This window comes from Branchiostoma floridae, chromosome 12 (assembly GCF_000003815.2).
Source record: "Branchiostoma floridae strain S238N-H82 chromosome 12, Bfl_VNyyK, whole genome shotgun sequence".
In the NCBI taxonomy this organism is placed as follows: domain Eukaryota; kingdom Metazoa; phylum Chordata; class Leptocardii; order Amphioxiformes; family Branchiostomatidae; genus Branchiostoma; species Branchiostoma floridae.
In genome coordinates, this window is record NC_049990.1 from 22,373,666 (window position 1) to 22,394,102 (window position 20,437).

The 20,437-nt window shown below is 43.0% G+C and overlaps 3 protein-coding genes across 7 annotated transcripts in view; 1 reads left to right on the top strand and 2 right to left on the bottom strand.

The window, feature by feature from the left end:
* The window catches only part of LOC118426906 (cytosolic 5'-nucleotidase 1A-like), an 8,299-nt gene extending 6,575 nt beyond the window's left edge, over nt 1-1,724 (top strand). For all 3 annotated transcript variants that reach the window (XM_035836502.1, XM_035836501.1, XM_035836503.1), the window contains exon 7: nt 143-1,724. In XM_035836502.1, the coding sequence (XP_035692395.1) occupies nt 143-529 (387 nt within the window). In that variant the 3' untranslated portion in view covers nt 530-1,724. The remainder of the gene's footprint in view (nt 1-142) is intronic.
* On the bottom strand, nt 1,241-3,577 carry LOC118426907 (DNA polymerase epsilon subunit 3-like). 2 transcript variants are annotated; one of them, XM_035836505.1, is made up of 5 exons: nt 3,481-3,577; nt 3,161-3,231; nt 2,831-2,916; nt 2,338-2,456; nt 1,241-1,900 (listed from the first exon to the last, which is right to left on the bottom strand). In XM_035836505.1, exons 2-5 carry the CDS (start codon nt 3,224-3,226, stop codon nt 1,710-1,712), a joined length of 462 nt encoding a protein of 153 aa, XP_035692398.1. In that variant the 5' UTR covers nt 3,227-3,231; nt 3,481-3,577; the 3' UTR covers nt 1,241-1,709. The 2 variants fall into 2 exon arrangements, with proteins under 2 accessions (XP_035692398.1, XP_035692399.1); XM_035836506.1 differs by lacking the exon at nt 3,481-3,577 and adding an exon at nt 3,345-3,461.
* A 1,153-nt stretch (nt 3,578-4,730) lies between these two features.
* On the bottom strand, nt 4,731-18,695 carry LOC118426904 (deoxyribodipyrimidine photo-lyase-like). 2 transcript variants are annotated; one of them, XM_035836500.1, is made up of 10 exons: nt 18,587-18,695; nt 15,078-15,401; nt 14,164-14,309; nt 12,233-12,415; nt 11,509-11,667; nt 10,752-10,950; nt 8,326-8,481; nt 7,671-7,792; nt 6,842-7,001; nt 4,731-5,920 (listed from the first exon to the last, which is right to left on the bottom strand). In XM_035836500.1, the coding sequence occupies exons 2-10, from the start codon at nt 15,256-15,258 to the stop codon at nt 5,763-5,765; spliced, it is 1,464 nt and encodes a 487-aa protein (XP_035692393.1). In that variant the 5' UTR covers nt 15,259-15,401; nt 18,587-18,695; the 3' UTR covers nt 4,731-5,762. The 2 variants fall into 2 exon arrangements, with proteins under 2 accessions (XP_035692393.1, XP_035692392.1); XM_035836499.1 differs by having other exon boundaries at nt 15,078-15,578.
* Between the last annotated feature and the right edge of the window lie 1,742 nt (nt 18,696-20,437).

The following is a 20,437-nucleotide window of genomic DNA, read 5'->3' on the forward strand; positions in this document are numbered from 1 at the left end:
ATCCAGAAAGTAGTTCGCTCCGGCGTTTTATACACAGGTAGCAGAAGCGAACATATGATAGGAGCGAACTACTACCTGGATGGTATACCCAGGCTAACTTTGATGTCAATAACTAATAAACTTTGATGCCACATTTCTGCAGGGTCCCATGACAAAGTTTGCCCTTAGGATGTCAGCAATGCAGCAGAAGTTTCACAAGAAAAGAGTACCATGCCCCATCCGCACCTACCTCCTAACGGCCAGGTCGGGCGCGAGTACGGGAAAACGTGCCATCCTAACACTCCGCCACTGGTGCCTGCAAATTGACGAGTGTAATTTCAACGCGGGGGCGGGAAAGGGCGCCATGTTGAGGGCGATACGGCCGCATCTGTACCTGGACGACTCGCAGAGGAACATTGACGCGGCTCTGCAAGAAAACATCTGTGCAGCGAGGGTTCTGTATGGTGTACAGGACAAAGGGACTGAGAGAGAGCCCACACAGAAAGCACTGAGGAAGAAAGAAAGAAGTGAGAGCAATGGAGAAAAATGAAATCTTAAGATCTAGAATATTGTTAACTGTAAAAAAGATTAAGCCTTCAAACTTAAAAGTTTGTCAGATATATGACATTTTTTGTGGAACTTGAAGGAAAGTCAACACAGAAAAACATGGCAAAGAAAACTCAGAGCAGCAGAAATATGAAACCTCAAGATATAAACTATTTTTGTTATTCGTTAAGAAAACAAAATCTTAAAGGTTTATAGTTTACATGAATATCTTTCCTAGACCTTATGTCTTTTGTAGGGACAAACTAGGAGGAACTGTGTGTGGGGGAAAAGGTGTCATGTCAAATTTTAGTGTACCAATAGGGGTGGTTTGGGCCACAGGGGTCAAACCATTTAATTAGCTGACCTCCGACCCCCACCAATAGGAGAGCAGTCGCCGCCAGCCTTTCTAGAGAAGTCATAGGTCAGCAATCACATAATGTACACTATGCTTATCTATGGTCATTTTTTTTACATATCACATTTGCAGTGTAAAAATCACTCTGAAATTAAGTAGCAGGTATCAATCAAATGGTTTCTTTTATCTCAAGTATCTGATAGATGTTCAACTCAACTATTTTTCACAGTGACGTGTAAAATCTATCTAACTGATGACAAATGCAAGAAAGTGTCTTTATGGTATTCTAAGTATGCCAGGGAATACTGAAAATATTAGTCTGATAAAAAGGTGAAAAGTAATTCAATGCTCAGTCAATGCTTTATTTATCAACAATGCTTTATTTATAAAAGCATAGGATCGCAGTTTCTCAGAAAGTTATCAATACAATATGTCTTCTGTACATACTAACCAGTGGGAATATGTATCAATGTACTTACTATTGTATTGGGAAGAATACTGGAATGAAGATATGCAATGTATTGGAGTACAGAATTTCTATCAAGTTTGTAAAACTGTTAGGGTAAAAACACCTCAGTTTCAATTTCATAATTTCAATCAATTTTCTTTCATCCTTAACAATACACTTGTTTACAATTATGATCATACAACATATGATCCTTCTGCACTGTACTCTTCAAACACTATTATACTTATTACAAAAGGATGTACTGTATGTGTAGCTACTAAGTTACAATGAGAATATCAAATTCTCCAACATTGTTCTGTGATCATTTGTCTATAAACATGTACAAAATGTTAAGAAACTAGTATTATCAAACAATGACATCTACATCTCCTGTTCGTCCTCCTTGTCTTCACCCTGTTCCATGCTGTCTGTGTTCCCAGCAGCCTCTGTGCTTGTGTTTACCTCGTCCTGTGATGGCTGCCCAGTGCTGCTGCCCTCAGCCTTCTCACCTTCCTTTGTCTTTTTCCGTTTTTCTGCCGCATCCTTTTTGTCCTTCTGCTCTTTCTTGAAAGCTGTGAGCAGATATCAGTCAAGTTATGTGTATGATATTACATGTGAACACAACTCTTGAAACTTGTGTACTCTTGTCATAGAGTGTCTGTGACATTATGGATGTGCAGTTAAGAGAGAGGTACAATGTAGTTCATGATTGCTCCAAATTTTTACAACATTCATAGCACATGATTTTCTATGACATACATGTACATATCTACAACAATGCCTTAACTACAAACCATATAGTATGATGTCTTAGCACTCTTACAAGACATGCATGTAAAGTACATAAGCAATATATTCATGTTGAGGACTACTACAAATAGCAATGTTAACAATCAATATTATGTCCCTGTAACAATAAAGTAGCATACAGATTTTGTGCATGAATTGTTACATTTTGTAGATGTAGCCTAAGTAGCTACCGGGTATGCTACTTATGGTAAAAACTCACCTTCCCAACTGTCTTTCAGCTGGTCCATAAACTGTTCAAACTCCATCTCTTGAACTGCAGCAATCACATCAGTCCCATTCAATGTCTTCCTCTTACCCTTCAGGGCAAAGTTGTTAGCACTGTTCGTATTGGTCAAGTAATTTTGTAATTCCCAAGAACTATCGTAGAGTAAAACTTGTTGCCACCATGCTATCATCACTACAGCAGAAGGCTAGTTCACTGGCAGTGGTGTGTGTTCAACTTCCATACTCTTTCCCGAATGCTGAGTGCTAAGCAGAGAAAGCAGCATGTACCATTTCTATCAATATTTTTAAGTGATGTGACTCGGCCGGGGATCGAACTAACTACCGACTGCAAGGCGAACACCCTACCCAATTCGCCATTACACCAGTTTTAACTAAAAAAACACAGCTAATGTAGGGAACATATCTTCATGTCCATGGTTATCTACTGGGTACCATGAGTTCTACAGTGACTATGCAGGAAAGGATACCAGGATGTAGCATACAACACGAACACGCTGGCTGCCCGTGAGATCGCAGCCCGGGCCTCCTTAGATACATTCACACCGTCTGGTAACTGGAACACGGGTTGTGTTTATTAAGTGGGAAAATACAGACACAAACTGACAAAGATGTTGCAGCATCAAAAGCAACACTTCAATCCTAAAACTACATGTTTAACTATATGTGGTGGACATGTGAAATATTGACCAAAACATAAAATTGTTATCAAATAACCTTTTAACATGCAATGTATTCTATACACATATCTTTATATTGAATCATGAAAACAAGCTAATGATAATACAAAATGTACTTACTGCATCTTTTATTATTCTTGTAATGACAGCGTTGGGCAGGTTCAAGTCCTCAATTTTCTCTGCCATCTTGCCTGTGAAAATAATCGTAAATTTGGGTTTCTCTCTAAACAAAGGCTAAGAATATAACATGGTGCCCCCCTCCCCATATATCTAACATTTGAATAGCAAAGAAAGGTACGAGGACCTTAAACTTTAAAAGAACGCAGTTGCATAGGGTCTTCAAAACATTAAGCATTGAATCATGAACGCTCTAATCAAAACGACTTGAAGAAAGATGAATAAACATCCTCGGGAACAAGACAAAACATTTCACCACTGACCGAATTCACGTTTGGCGGGAAGAAGGGGTCATAGGTCAGTACAGACCCCATAACGCGTTAAAAACTGACTGATGAACTTTTAATCTTTATGATCTTTTATCACTCACTCACTTTTATCACAACAAAGTATTAAACCTCATGAAACTTCTAATTTGAGAAAAATAGAAAAAATGATCTATATTATCTCTTTTGAGCTTTATTTTCAGGCATAATTAAACGAACCTGGTAAATTTCGATAGGTACCTTGGTGGGCGTGCAGTTGACTCAGTGGATCAGAAGAGACATCTAACGACAAATTTTAGTACTGCAGGATAAGGTCGCAGCAATGCTAACGTTACATGTAACATATACATCTATGCTGATTCATTTGTGCAGCTACTGTGAAACTTGTAACCTCCTTCAATGCTCAAACTCACAATACATGATCTATATCAAGCAATGTTAACTAGCAAGCTGATTGGTCAACGCATAATCGACTTACCACTGAGTCAATCGGTATTTAAAGTGCTAAGACAGTAAGGTCAATATGCAGCATTTATTTCATTGGCTGCCAGGTGTCGCTCTTAGATATTCAATGTAAAATCGTATTTGCAATATAACTTATCTGTCATTCTTTTTTGATCCACCAGGCGACGTCCTTGACAGGCAGGCATTAGGTACTGCTTGCCTGGATTTTCTGCCAATGTTCTGGGGTTTTTTTTTAGCGTAACTTTATTTGATGTGGTTAAGTAACTTACACGACTTTTGATCTTCAAAACTATTCTGGGTAATACTCATCCAGAATAAGATGCCACATTTTTACTGGCGGCATATAATGTGTTAATGTTTATAGCATACATAAAATCGTCCTGATATGCGTTGAGTTGACCCATGCAGCTGGCGGCTGTGTTGAAAAGTTAACACTAATTCCTTCCTTTATTCACGAAAACCAAAAGGCAGACTAAGTGCTATTATGATTGATACGTACGGTCTACAGTATTTCTGTGTACACACGTTGTTATGGCACGATCATGATGTCTTGAAGCACATAGCAGCAAACCGATTGCTCGTTGCTTCCAGTCTTTGCCCCCCCCCCCTTCCCAAAACACCTACTAAGTATTCATGTTATGTATACTGTGCAAATACTTATCTCTCACACTTTTGACTTGATTGACGATAAGACAAGTCATTACAAGGGTACTACGAAAAAATATACCAATTACCTTGAAATATCTCGCAAACTATGAAGAAAGAGAAAGCAGACACCAAGATCTCTATCCAACCTTTTACTAAAAGATAAAGATAACAAGACAAAACCAAAACATATGAAACATAAGCTGCCTAATGAATAACTCATATAAAGAACATTTCATTCCCTTATATCCATTAAGTGAAAAAAAAACTTTTTAAGCTGCCTTCAAGTTGCTGTGACTATTTTATATAGTTCTCAGTACATATCAACTGTACAGACAGCACACTTAATGTATTCAATGATAGTGTATCTACCAATACCACTGTTGCCTCACTAAAGCTATGCAAAAATTGCAGAACATTTGAATGTATTCTTAAATGTTTCAAGAAATAAGGTTGTAGTGTGATAATATTGTAGTGTGAGAAAGTCTTTTTCCGATGAGGTATACGTTGCTATGGGTAGTTAAAAAAGTTACAGCTAACATTCTACATTACAACAAGGAAGAGAATATTAAGTCTTTTTTATGTTAGCTTCAATAGAGTTTTCTAAATCTACAAAGTTACATTACAACATGTGACCTGAGTAATATACACTGTTAAACACTGCATCTATGGACATGTCAAGGTTTTAAAAATCACAACCACTACTTTACCTTTGTGCTTGTTTCATGTAAACTTGGTCCAATGGTTTAAGTTAAAACCATTCTTATATTTAAGCTAAAACCATTCTTATCTTGTGCGTAATATGTATTATGCATGTACACAAGAGATACATGAATGTGTATCATATTTGTGACTATAGGACTGGTACCTTTGTGCGTATTTCATTACAAAGTCGTTTAAATAAACGACTAGCATCTAACTTGAGTGGTCAATGGTCAACACCTAATGAGCAAAAATAACCAAAAGCTCTCTAACACTACTACTAACTTGGTCAAAGTTATTTTCTCAAATACTGCCGCATTGCCAGTAGCATCCTTCTTTTGTGCGCATTTTCTGCCTTCCTTAAAATGGTTAAAATCCAAAAACATTAACAACTACCCTACAAATATTTACAGGTGGTTCCTACACAAACCCCACTCATCATCTCAAACAACAGTCAAGTTCTGTCATTACTTCTTTAGATATCCCTTGGCCTTGTACTTGGTGACAAACTGGGCCACGTCGAACTTGCGCTTGCAGCCATTGTAGTTCATGAAGCGAATCTTGCCGAAGACGGGCCGCTCTGCCCAGCCCTGGTCATGGATCCCACAGATGGACCACATGCAACCTGGAAATTCAAATACAAGAGGTAAAATCTCACTAAGTCCAACTATTGGGAACAGTAAAGATACTGTAATTTATGCATTTAGGTTCGCAGGGCACAACGTTCCCACTCTTGTCTCAATCAATTATAAAACATACAGTTGAACACTAGGGGTGGGTACTGGCACCGGAAATTCAGTTGCAGGTGCTGTCTAGGTCCAGAGGATCAGGTCCAGGTCTGGACCTACCTGGACCTAACTGTTTGTGAAAACTTGTGAAAGGGGCGATACTCTTAATAATGGTTCATTTTGCTACAAAGGAATCTGTTTGGTATCCTATCTTCACGTAAACAACTGCCTCTGTTCACTTAGACCAAGTTTGACTGTAAAAACTTGGTAAAAAGGATTATCAACTATCCTCTACTGTACCTCCCAGACTTACCCACATATCCGTTAGGGTCCCTCCCATCCAGACTGTACTTATCATACTGTACTGTACCTCCCAGACTTACCCACATATCCGTTAGGGTCCCTCCCATCCAGACGGTACTTATCATACTGTACTGTACCTCCCAGACTTACCCACATATCCGTTAGGGTCCCTCTCATCCAGACTGTACTTATCATACTGTACTGTACTGTACCTCCCAGACTTACCCACATATCCGTTAGGGTCCCTCCCATCCAGACTGTACTTATCATACTGTACTGTACCTCCCAGACTTACCCACATATCCGTTAGGGTCCCTCCCATCCAGACTGTACTTATCATACTGTACTGTACTGTACCTCCCAGACTTACCCACATATCCGTTAGGGTCCCTCCCATCCAGACTGTACTTATCATACTGTACTGTACTGTACCTCCCAGACTTACCCACATATCCGTTAGGGTCCCTCCCATCCAGACGGTACTTATCATACTGTACTGTACCTCCCAGACTTACCCACATATCCGTTAGGGTCCCTCCCATCCAGACTGTACTTGTCGTTAAGGTACAGGGCCTCCTTCAGCGCAACCTGAGGGGACTCAGTCCACTCCAGGATTTTCTTAGCCCAGTACATGCGCAGGAAACCGTGCATCTTCCCCTCCTTGTTCAACTGGATCTGGAACAGTGAAGGGAAAGGAGGGCCAGACATGTTTAAGAGTACAATCAAACCTGTACAAGTGACCATCTATACATGAGGACACAGTGTGTCCACTTTTTGGTGGTCGTTTTGATACAGGTGGCCAGGTGACTCCTATACTAATAAGGTGACCCCTAATACAGGTTTGACTGTAATTAAACCCTGATTTGTAACTACAGTGTCCAAGTTTGTACACCCCTACTTTAGCTGTAATACACAAAACACTAATTTTCATGCAAAGCTCTTTTGAAAGTTTTTCTACTTCCCATTCTGATAACTAAGCATTAAAATTAATGTCTATAAATTAGTGACCACCTGTCCATAAACACTAAGTTCTGTCAGTCGACTGAGTGGTCTTCTTGGGCAGTTTGGACTGTAACTTTGTAAGTATATGTAATGTGCAGCTGGGTAAAAACATTGAACGAGTGTAAGAAAAATGTACTAAAAATCTTGAAATGTTTGAGGTGGCTATATATTCCCAGATTTGAGGTCTACTTCCAAAAGTCATAATAAGGCAATATCCATTTCTACACAATATTCTACTACAGAATTGTGAACTACAAAATTGTGAAAAGTGAACTTATAACACTGCAATGCTCATTTCTCCTTCTACAGCAAATTTGCGCATGAGAAATTAATGTCCAGTACCTGAGCAGCATTCCACAGGTCGTCGTGTGTCTTAGCCTGTTCCAGCTGCTCGCGGCTGTACAGGTACTCCCGCTTGTCACCTGCGTGGTCCTTCAGGGTCTTCTGAGCCCAGGCAGAAGCACCTGGGGAAGATGTGGAATTTAGTCAGTTGCAATCATATATGTTTAAACCTCTGAGTCTCCCTCTCATTCTTTCCCCAAGATGACAGTGATTATCATGCTTTCTACTCACTGTAGTCGTTCAAGGGAAATTCCATTGACTTTCTTTCCAAGCTTCAGCCTAGAAATTCATGTTTTTCTGCAACTGGTCATCTCGATCTCATAAAAATGTGAATAAATCACTGACTTGCAATAAGACACTTACTGACAAAAACATTAAGTCAATACTCAACTGCAACATGTACTTCTAGAAGACCACAAAAGTCCTAAGCCTGACTTTTTTCGTACCATAACGGCTGCATTTCATTCTTCTTTTGGATGTAGTAATGACTGCTATTTCTATAAATTCAATTACACCAATTGTTACTACTAAAAGTACTATCATCTTACAAGATACTTATAATCAAAACACAAAACAAGCAACACATTGGCCCCAAAATGCACTCAACTTAAACATTTGCTCCTCTTTAAAAAAGGTTGAATTCTGGGTTTCATACCTTTGATGGAGTCATATTTGTCATGGTTGTAGAAGCAGAAGTTGTCAGAAAGCTCCCTTCTGATGATGGCTTCCTCGATGTAGGCATCCACTGACTCCTTGTACTTACTCCTGTACTTCTTCACTGTCAGGATGCATCTCTGTACAGAGATCTGACCTGTAGAGGGGGGTAGGACAATGTTAGTTGTACTTGTTATAGACTCCTTGTACTTACTCCTGTACTTCTTCACTGTCAGGATGCATCTCTGTACAGAGATCTGGCCTGTAGAGGGGGGTAGGACAATGTTAGTTGTACTTGTTATAGACTCCTTGTACTTACTCCTGTACTTCTTCACTGCCAGGATGCATCTCTGTACAGAGATCTGGCCTGTAGAGGGGGGTAGGACAATGTTAGTTGTACTTGTTATAGACTCCTTGTACTTACTCCTGTACTTCTTCACTGTCAGGATGCATCTCTGTACAGAGATCTGGCCTGTAGAGGGGGGTAGGACAATGTTAGTTGTACTTGTTATAGACTCCTTGTACTTACTCCTGTACTTCTTCACTGTCAGGATGCATCTCTGTACAGAGATCTGGCCTGTAGAGGGGGGTGGGACAATGTTTGATGTTATAGGCTAATGTACTTACTCCTGTACTTTTTGACAGTCAGGATACATCTCTGTACAGAGATCTGGGCTGTAGAGGGGGGTAGGACAATGTTTGTTGTTATAGACTCCTAATACTTACTCCTGTACTTCTTCACTGTCAGGATACAGGGTATCTGGTAAGTTGACATTGGGTGGCTGCAGTACTACAGTAGACCATGGCAAAAACTTTTCTTAATAAACTACCTGATACCATTATCTCATTATACAAATGTACTTGGAATACACAGAATCTACACTGTATCTAACTTTCATATCACACATCTCGATAAAAGTCAAGATATGACAGAAATAAAGATTCCATATAAACGAAGGCAATGATTATTTTTGGACTGACATAAAAAAACATAAATGTACATCCAGTGACAAGTTGACTTTGACAACCCTTATTTATTTTATTTTATTTTATTTATTTTATTTGCATTCGTTTTTCGAGCATTGGACAAGAAGCTCGCAAAGAGCTTATGGAGGTCTTCTGCTCTAACAATGCACATACATGTTGTACAATGACACACAAAAGTAACAAAATTGAGATTATAACGAAACGTATAACTTAAGATGACATGAACATAAACGTCATTTTGCAACATAAGAATAACATAAATACTAACAACAAAAACGGGCTAAAGCGCATACAAGGCTGGCATTACCAATCAATTTCAAATCAGATTAAGTAAATCTTCCGGTCATTTTGATGAATTTGAAAACATAGTCAAAGATGTTACAATTTATCGAGTGTGGAAGGAAAGGGCTGCCCATAGTGAGAAGGGTGCATAAAGTATTGTCAGATGAGTTAAGGGGGTCAGGCGAGAGTAATTCTTCTAGGTTTAAACGGGATATGGAGTGCAACATATGAATCCTTTCGCTATTGTATAGTTCGCAGTGCAACAAGTAGTGCTCAGTTGTCTCGTTTGAATTCCCACATTCACAAGTAGGGCTAGTTATACAATGGTGTTTGAATAGGTGTGAGTTAAGCTGGCTGAAGTCGAGTCTGAGTCTAGTCAAGTGAACTGCAGGGCGTCCGTGGCCATGGGAGTAGTGGGTGTGTCTGGGCGGACTGTCAAAGAAAGACTCTAGTTCTCTTTTAAAAATACTAATAGATGGTGATGTTTTGGCGGACAAAGGAAGTTGATTCCAGGAGAAAACTGCGGCAGGTAAGAAGGATCTTTTGTACTTTTCGGTTCTTAGGGCAATAGGGAGGTAGTTCTGGTCATCTCGAAGGCCATAAGGGGTGGAATCACGGATAAGTGGAGGTACCAGTTCATGGAGATAATTTGGTGCAGAGCCACTGGCCATTTTATAGAAGTGAATAAGTACATGCTTTTCCCGTCTGGTGGCAAGTGTGTCCCAACCGACCTCCGTTAAGATGCGGCTGTGATTCGTCCCCCTTAGTGCACCCGTGCAGACCTTAGCCGCGGACACCTGTACTGATTCGAGTGAGTCAGAGTCTTTCTTAAGAATACCGCACCAGGCAACGTTGGCATACTCAATCAAGGGACGTATCATGGCATTGTACAGAGTCTCGAGTGTTTTCCGTGGGACAAAGCAAGAAATTCTTTTCAGTAGATTTATGCGTTTCCTTGCCTTCGTCACCAGGATTGACACGTGAAGTGACCATGATAGGTCTCTAGTGAGATGTAGGCCAAGGTGTTTGTGGGATTCGACTTCAGTGAGCTGAACACCTTTAAAGTATAAGGGGGGATGTCGAACTTTGTTTTTCTTCAAGGAGAACGTCATCAATACTGTTTTTTGGGGATTGAATGTAACAAGCCAAAACCCTTACCAAAGTGTATCCATGGTGACAGATTACTGAGTGCCCGTTTGTTGGGGTTGTTCCTGTCTGTGCCAAAGTTCTTCAGTCTCTGCTTACAGAAGGACTCCAGCATACGCAGACCCCCCGTGGTGCCGGGTGTGGCCCAGGTTACCTCGGCAACAGTCATGTCCACCTTCAGACTGGCCCTGGCTGCAGCCCAGTCTGTGGGCTGTGTGGAGAGGTGGTATGAACTTGATTAGTTTTATTGTTAATAATAGTTTTAACAAATGACAAGAAAGATAGACACTACATGTACCAGATATAGTTCCTGCAATACCAACTTGCACCAGGAAAACTGCCCAAGCTCTCAGTACAATGATAGTGAACAAAGATGGCTGAAATGATTAACTAAAATTTCAGTTTCAGTTGCCTGAAATGCTGAAGAAGGTATTTGATTACTTCCTTATGCACACATTGAGCTATACAAGCATTGTTGAGAGTTCAAGTCAAGAGCTACTGTAGGTCACATATGGCTAAAATATAGAAATGAATCTTACTATGGTTAAGCCATTGTTACTCTTCAGGCAAAGGTTCAACTGCCTTTTGATTTGGCATTTTTATTGGGCTTTTCATTTTGTACCATTTTCTTGCCAAACGGTACTAAATGGAAAGCCACATAAAAATGCCTAAATATGTCAAAAAGCAGCTGGAACCAAACCTCTGCTTGGAGAGTAGACCATTGTTGCGCACCCAGGACAGTTATCATCCCTAGTGACATCTTCCTTACCTCAGGTTTGTCCTTAGGAGGATGTGGGTGCTGAGACACGGGAGGGAACTCTGTGAGGTAGGACGACAGCTGGTTGTGAATCTTCCCGCGGATGGTGCGCGCTCCGTACTCCTGCTTAGGGGACGCCTCCCAGCATGGAACAATGTTGTGGGCATCCACCTGAAAAGTGATTAAAAAAATAGAATCTGTCGGTACAAATACATGTAGTGACAATCATCAGGGTTGGACAAGTTTTTGAAAATTACTGGCCCTGTTGGGCTAGTACATGGTCATTTCAACTTGCCTGAACCACCTTTTCATTGACCTGAAATTTGACTCATATTGCGGTGGCTTTATCCAAGAAAATCCTTTTGATACATTTTTTCGTTATCGAGCTTTAATTAAAAGCATATACATGTAACAAGTAAGAATGTTCTTAGCTCGCTAATCTTATGCTGCTAGGACTTGTCTGCCATGCAAGATACAAGGAACAAAATTCAGTGTCAGGTTCATTTATTGCAATTCCTTGCCAAACTGTCCTATCTTTTGATACATTTTAATGCAACACCAACAAGGCAACAACTTTCCAAATTGCATAAGTTTACTACTGGTTAATCAAGAATAAAGTAATGAATTTTTTCATATTCTTAATGAGTTCCAAGAATCTTTTTCAGCCAATTTGGGTCCAGATTGTTTAGTTGAAAACAAGCTAGATGTGACACAATTGTAGCTTTGTGTTCCTTACCTGGACAAATGGAACATCACTCGGCAGTTTACCTGCCAGGTCGTGAACCCACTTCAGGGGGGTCCTGAGGGGGGAGAAGTCCGTCACCACCCCTCCGATGTTCTTCTCGTCCACAAACCCTGGCAGGACATCCACAGCATAGCCAGTCAGGAGATGGAAACTCACATCAAGGTCTGTCAGCTCCTGTGGAAACAACAGAGTAACCAGTCAGGCGATGGAAACTCACATCAAGGTCTGTCAGCTCCTGTGGAAACAACAGAGTAACCAGTCAGGCGATGGAAACTCACATCAAGGTCTGTCAGCTCCTGTGGAAACAACAGAGTAACCAGTCAGGCGATGGAAACTCACATCAAGGTCTGTCAGCTCCTACAGAAACAACAGAGTAACCAGTCAGGAGATGGAAACTCACATCAAGGTCTGTCAGCTCCTACAGAAACAACAGAGTAACCAGTCAGGAGATGGAAACTCACATCAAGGTCTGTCAGCTCCTACAGAAACAACAGAGTAACCAGTCAGGACATGGAAACTCACGTCAAGGTCTGTCAGCTCCTACAGAAACAACAGAGTAACCAGTCAGGAGATGGAAACTCACATCAAGGTCTGTCAGCTCCTACAGAAACAACAGAGTAACCAGTCAGGAGATGGAAACTCACATCAAGGTCTGTCAGCTCCTATGGAAACAACCGAGTAACCAGTCAGGAGATGGAAACTCACATCAAGGTCTGTCAGCTCCTATGGTAACAACAGAGTACCCAGTCAGGAGATGGAAACTCACATCAAGGTCTGTCAGCTCCTGTGGAAACAACAGAGTAACCAGTCAGGAGATGGAAACTCACATCAAGGTCTGTCAGCTCCTATGGAAACAACCGAGTACCCAGTCAGGAGATGGAAACTCACATCAAGGTCTGTCAGCTCCTACAGAAACAACAGAGTAACCAGTCAGGAGATGGAAACTCACATCAAGGTCTGTCAGCTCCTACGGAAACAACAGAGTAACCAGTCAGGAGATGGAAACTCACATCAAGGTCTGTCAGCTCCTGTGGAAACAACAGAGTAACCAGTCAGGAGATGGAAACTCACATCAAGGTCTGTCAGCTCCTGTGGAAACAACAGAGTACCCAGTCAGGAGATGGAAACTCACATCAAGGTCTGTCAGCTCCGGCGGAAACAACAGAGTAACCAGTCAGGAGATGGAAACTCACATCAAGGTCTGTCAGCTCCTGTGGAAACAACAGAGTAACCAGTCAGGAGATGGAAACTCACATCAAGGTCTGTCAGCTCCTGTGGAAACAACAGAGTACCCAGTCAGGAGATGGAAACTCACGTCAAGGTCTGTCAGCTCCTGTGGAAACAAAAAAGTGTTGTCAACTATTGACGGTAAATTGTACATTTTGAAATGTCCGTGTGGATTTATTTCCATGGTTTTTGTGGTGACCCATTTTCCTTTGTATGAGATGCAACATAGAGGATGAGGCACATGTACAGGGCAGACACGCAATACCCAGGCTTTAACTTGGCTTCCGTGCTGGTGAATGAAAGCACAAGCCGGGCACATTGATAGGGTCATAGGAGAACATCAAATAAGCAGTCACTGGTGGCAGGCCATTCCACTTAGAACATTCGATGACTTTCAATGCCTCAAACGATTAGAATGAGGAAAAACTTTCTAAAGCTCAGGCATATTAGCGCATCATTAGCATATGATCCACGACATCCTATTACCGTCACCGTGACTTTAGACACAAAGGGGCGTAGGACCAGGTCCGAGGTGGACCCACATCAGTTCGTGAAAAAACTGTCATACGACCTTTATATCATCTCTAGACTGGTGACGGTTACCCCTCTCAACCATCATACGCCGATTAAAGCATGGCCAGCGTAAGTCTGCCTTAGTTAACTCCTAAGATTACAATACTATAGTCCATGTTTACCTTCTCCACCTCCTCCAGCCCCTTGAGCATGAATCCGTAATGTCGGATGTTTGCATCCAGGAACTTTGGCACTAGACAGAAGCACACGTACAGGGGGACCTTGTGTTTCATGGCCAGTCGCTGGGCAAACAGCAGCGCCCAGTTATCTGTAAATAAGAACAGTTTTTACGTGAATACAAGGAAAACAAATATTGGGGAGAAAATTCACTTATCATATGTTTTTACAACTTTCATTGAATGCCATTCAAAATGTGAGCAGTCACATGTGTTCTTGCAATACTGTAATTCCTGATTTTTTTCAATGTCCACTGTTTTCAAGGTGAGGACTGTAACATGAACTTATCATTACTGATAACAAATAATATAAGAGACTTTTTCATGTGCACCTGCTACCACCATGAACATATAGTTCCGAGAACAAGCTAAATTTTCTCTGTCAAAGACTCAGACCATGAAAGTTTGGTACCGAGAAGACAAAGTGAATTACAGTATTCATCAATCACTACACCAGCTTGCTTGGTGGATGTCTTTGCTAGTTTGGCCATATCTTTCCCAGTAGTAAAACCCAATTTCATAGTCTCACTACAGGCTAGAGCCCCTATTCATGCACTGACTTTCATGGTGAAGTTGCTACTTTGGCATTTGAAGATGACCTTTCCTTTGCCAACATTCGATTCCAAGATGTTTTAGCACACAGTTCTACTCTCTAAATTAAATTGACCTACAAAACAATCCATCCAAACCAAACGATCAATCCAAACCAAATGAACCGCCACAGTTAGGTGTAATGAGTCGTTCGTGTAATATAACCAGCTGCTGCCGCCCGGCTTACGCCGAACGGCGGTTATACCGGCTATATAGATACAGATACAGTTGATTCAAAGCCGGTGCTATGCACTGGCAAAAATACACACCTTGCACCCTCTGGTCCCGGGACATCCAGTACATGATCCCTCCACAGTTCTGCTTCAGGTCTCCCACATCAGACATCTGACGACATCTCTTCTTGTTGAACTTGAACCCAGCGACCGACTCACACACATTCTGCCTCCTCTCGGCTATCTGGTCCAGGAAGTCTTCACTACCAGCTTCCATCTTGTGGTGAGCTTCTTCCAGTTTCAACTTTGGCTTTTTTGGCAGGGCTGTCCCCTGAGCCTGAACTCTTCCTCTTATCACCAGATGACATGTTTCTTAATGTTATTGCAATGAGTTTCTTTCCGGGAACAAAAGAACTTTTCCTAGAGTAAAGAATGGTTGAGATTGAAGCTCTGTTTAAAGATTTGTTCTTACTAGTAGCAAAGAACAATTTCCCTGTTTGTAGACCAAAAACGAAGAGTCTTAGGCACATTCAATGTACCATCTGAAATAAGATTTTTCACTGTGTCAATTTCAATTACTGTATCTATTTATGGATCCTAAGAAAGAAAGAAAGGGAAAAAGAACCGGTTTAAGATTGGTTATACTGAACAAAATTGATCAAATTGAAGGCAGTATCAATCCTGAAGCCACACAGGAGGGTTGGGCTGGTGGGGGGGGGGGGGTGTTGGGAGCTGACCAAGCTCTCTTCAAAGAGGTTATATAGACCTTTGTCTATTTAACCTCCTTGGTCTCTTCAAAACCCTAGCCGCATCCAAGCTTACGTAACTGAAGATACACAACGCTGTGGCCCACTTTACATTACGATTTTCGCGTTAGTGGGACTGCGTTAGCGGGAGCCCCGTTTAAAGAGAGTTCCCGTTAACATTGTCCCGCTATCTTCAAATTTTCTCCCGTCCACTCCGAAGTGTACGCCCGTAGGCTCAGCGGGAGTCCCCGACAACTTCAAACTGTGTATAAAGAGAACTCGTCGGGCTCGCATTAGCGGGAGGTCAGGGTTCAGCGATTAGCATAAAGCTAATTTGTAGAATTCTGCATCACACAGTGTGCCCTGGACAAACTTCTGCCAAGAGGGTCGCCGGTAACCTTACGTAACTCCAAATCGTCTGGTTGATAGTATCACCACCTCGTGCCAAAGCAAGGGCAGCGGGATAAGCAGGGTGAATTCTACTTCTAGCTGGGCGACGTCCCAACAATATCTCCCGGTATCTCAGGCGTCTCCTGCGCGCTAGCCTTGCTCCCTGCCTCATGTTGGACATAGCTTAAATGAGACACGTAAAGAAAAACATCTGAAACACAGCGAGCAACAAATGTGCTGGCGGCTATCCCGCCATTTATTTGATTCGCGCCTTATGTCACAGTGGGTCAGGTTAAGGTCACTACCGCATGCCCTAAGCACCGCGGGTGTCCTGACAGATTTCGGGGCGGTGTGTAAAGAGGTTCCTATAGCGGCGTCCCGACAGCGGGTAATTTCACCGCTGACGCGAAAAGCGTAATGTAAAGTGGGTCTGTGTTATGCAACTGGGCATGGGAGCACGTCTCCCAAACACTTCAGTTCTTTCCGTCCACATACGATTTCCTTCATACTGATTGAATTACTCTTACGTACTCCGGGATGACACAAGGAGAGAGCTACGCGGTTTGGGGCATGTGATGTCTTTATTCTGCTCTGTGCGTAGACTGGTAGAGGCTTATAGGTTGTGCAAAGACATCAACGGCCTAAGACCAAGGTCTTGCCGATTACAACAAACAATGTAGGGTCTAAGACCAGGATCTTGGCTATAACAACAAACAATGCAGTGAATGTACATATACATGTAATGGTAAAGTTTAACATTCTTTGAAAGGAAAAATCAATGCGACGAGGGTGGGATGGTGGGCAGGCGAAAGGCGAGCCCGGCCGACCCAGTCAGCGGATGTCGCTCAGTGAGGTCAAAGGTCGCTTCCTTCAGAGAAATTCCACACGATTGCCCTACTAGCAATCCTAACATAATTACTCTTACGTACTCCGGGATGACACAAGGAGAGAGCTACGCGGTTTGGGGCATGTGATGTCTTTATTCTGCTCTGTGCGTAGACTGGTAGAGGCTTATAGGTTGTGCAAAGACATCAACGGCCAAGCCGAACGTAGTGAGGTGGCCCCAAACCGCGTAGCGGAAATGTGTGGAGAATAGTATTGGTATTGTAGTAAAGTAGAGACTATATAAAATTACAGTTCAGCTTTCAAAGAAACAGTCCCTGGCTGGTGAAGATCTGCCTGCAGAACGCCGCTGGGCACTGTCGAACAGCGTAGACTCGGGCCGGAAACAGGTGCGTCGACGCGGTGAGTCTGACTTAGTACTGCGACGTGACTGAGGGGTCCTGAGGGTCTTCGGCACACCGCTGGAGCATGTCTCCTTGAGTTGTCGATTGTGAAGGAACGCAGAGTCAGTGGTGTCAGGGTGCAGGCCCGAGCTGGTGAAGATCGCACTGCAGAACTCCGCCTGGCACTTGCGAGCAGTAGAGGCTAGCCCGAGAGCGGATGCGACGGCGCGTAGCTCTAGCTGGAGTAATGCGAAGTGGGGGGTCCTGAGGGTCTTCAGCATGCTGCTGTAGGTGCACACCGACTTCCTACCGTCTGGGTCCCGGGAAGGGGAGAGGATGGGTAGTAATGGAGTGCCGTTCGATGATGTTTACGAAGTTGCCGCCGGTGGGAACAAGTGGGAACATGGCTGCCGAGATCACGGACGTCTCGCGAGAACGAAAAGGGCGCGAAATTACGCCTGAGTTCGGTGGACATGTTGGGGTGGGGGGCGGTCGTTCCAGTCGCCGTTTGGTCTGTGGTTAGACTGTACAGCCCCGATGAGAGCGGGCATGTCCCCCGTGGAATCTGCAAGGTCTTCTAAGTCCGAGTTTCAGTGACGTGATGTTTCGGAACCCCGGGTAAAGCGAGCTGCTGATCGTTGCAAGTGGCTAGCTCGATGGCGTGGTGCTCGAACAGCTCGCCCGTCGTGGTGATGCGCTTTACCGGCCGATTCCCTGGGCAATCCGGCGGTCCCACGTCGCTTGCTTGCAGAATCGTGTGCCTCGGTAGTTCAGACACGTTATACACTAGGTTGAAGCTCTTGATGACAACTAAAATCAGGAAATTTTTGGATGAAAAGACAAGCGAAAGGCGAGCCCGGCCGACCCAGTCAGCGGATGTCGCTCAGTGAGGTCAAAGGTCGCTTCCTTCAGAGAAATTCCACACGATTGCCCTACTAGCAATCCTAACATTTTGCATTACTTTCGCTGCATTATTTTCTCAGATTGAATCACATTCTAATAATTGCATACAACAAAATACATCAGAAAATACGAGCAAAACCAGGCAGAGCGTGCATATCAGTGCCCGTTATGGTTATGTAACACAGCACACCGCGTTATGCAACTGGACTGCGATGCCCCCCTCCCTCTTCATACTCTCCAGCGTATACCTCAGGCGAACGAAGAAACTACGCATTTCCAGATAGGAAAATTACTTCTTAAGCATAAAATGCATAATGTTATCCACTTTGGGAGGTTTTACCTCTGTAGTAATTTCAGTACGAAGAGTTTTCTGTCCGAGGTCTCCTTTGGCGGCTTCTCTCCGATCTCCGACGCTGGCGCTAAATATGCAAATCAGTTCAAATGTCCCGCGCGGGGGGTTATGGGTCAGGGACAAAGGACTAGACCATGTCAGTGAAGGGGACAGTGATTTGGTGCGATGTTTTTTACAAGTAAAATAAGGCCACGGCAGGTAAATTTTATGAATGTCATTCTCTACAGACTCGAACTTCAATGAGAGGTAGAAAAAAGCAAAATGGGTAAAAACAAACAAGATGGCTAAATTTTCAAAGTAGACACGTTGTAACGTTAACGGGAGGGGGCCATACTTCGACAGGGGTCCAAATTTCGACAGGTTTTAAAAATCATTGTTGCGGAGAAATGCATAGATGCCTGCACATGAGAAGTACACTAGCTGTAGACTAAACCTTGTTGTAAATAACTACAAAGACGGGGTATGTGTCGAAGTTAGCAAGTCCCACAGATAACGATTGAAAAACTTGCACAAGTTTGACGCCTTCCGTGCAAGTTGACGAGCGAACGTATCGAGACCATTGCCCGGGAAACTCTTGAATTATTCTTCGCAAAATACGACATGTGAAAAAATACCACCACACATAGGAATGATGTTTATTAGCCTTCCGAAAAAATAATACCTGTGTTCTGTTCTGCCTTTAACTGGGTTGGATAAACGGAGCAAAAATGATGCCACAATGTTCACCCAGTCGGGGCCCCGCCATTTTACTATCACGCACGAAGGCGGGCGAGCGATGCTCAACACGTTGAACTCAGTCAACCCGTCCGTTAAATGAAATATATATCTGTACAGCTTCAATAACAGTTATATGGATGCATACAAGATCTTAACTTGTTTTTGATGAGTTCACTGTAAAATGTACATTGACAAAAGCCATGCGCATCCACTTAGAACGGGTGTCGAAGTATGCCCCCCTCCCGTTAACAATGATTGTTTTTTTTTGTTTTTTGTTTTTTATTGGGTGGGCCGACTACTCACTCTGCAGCCAGGGGCTGAATGCATTGCGAGGAGCTTACAATAGGCGGGGCTAAATCGCAAGGGTCTGGGGCGAGCTGCCATTCGGCGCCACTCAGGTGACCTCAATACGACTGTCGCAAGTGTCTGGAGCGAGCCGCCATTCGGCGCCACTCAGGTGACCTCAATACGACAGTAATTGCCCCAGGTGCGGCCAAGGAACTGTAGGTTTTGAACCACTCACACCGCACCATCGCACATGTGGCGGGTTCTTTAACGTGCCTGGGGTGTGGCTCTCCCCAGACACGGGACCTCCATTTAACGTCCTATCCGAGGGACGACTCATTTTCACTTGAGTAAAGTGAGGAAAGTCGTGTAAAGTGCCTTTCCCAAGGGCACAAGACCGGCAGTACGGCAGGCGGATTCGATCCCGCGACCTCTCGGTCACGAGGCGAACACAATACCACTGTGCTACGCGGCTTCACATTGCTATAGATTTTGGTGTGCCTTTCTGTTTGTATGTCTGTGTTTCCGGATACAGTAGAAGCCAGTTAATTGCACACCGGATAATCACACACTTCTGTTAATTATACGAAATCCCCAAATCCCATAGTGGTGCGGTCCAGCGTAATAACTTCGCTTTCTTGCACCATTCGGATAATTGCAAGGAATACACTGGCAAATGTTGTGTGCAATTAAGCGACTTCCACTGTATTTATGGAACCTATGGATGTATTACGATGATATTTGGTATGTGGGTAGGTTTTGGGAAGACGAAGGTCAAGTTCGATTTTTGGGCCCTCTGGTATGAGACCTTGGCACTGCAGCAAATTTTTCTACCTT

Bases quoted from the DNA above. Each gene is read 5' to 3' on its own strand.
- LOC118426907 (XM_035836505.1), bottom strand. From the start codon at position 3,226: ATGGCAGAGAAAATTGAGGACTTGAACCTGCCCAACGCTGTCATTACA. The intron at 2,457-2,830 runs GTATCCTTTCCT...CAATACGAACAG, and splicing joins GTGTTGTATGCTACATCCTG to TGCTAACAACTTTGCCCTGA. The intron at 1,901-2,337 runs GTGAGTTTTTAC...ATCTGCTCACAG, and splicing joins GCTGAAAGACAGTTGGGAAG to CTTTCAAGAAAGAGCAGAAG.
- LOC118426904 (XM_035836500.1), bottom strand. From the start codon at position 15,258: ATGGAAGCTGGTAGTGAAGACTTCCTGGACCAGATAGCCGAGAGGAGG. The intron at 10,951-11,508 runs GTAAGGAAGATG...CTCTCCACACAG, and splicing joins CTCCTAAGGACAAACCTGAG to CCCACAGACTGGGCTGCAGC. The intron at 7,793-8,325 runs GTATGAAACCCA...CATCTTCCCCAG, and splicing joins CAAATATGACTCCATCAAAG to GTGCTTCTGCCTGGGCTCAG.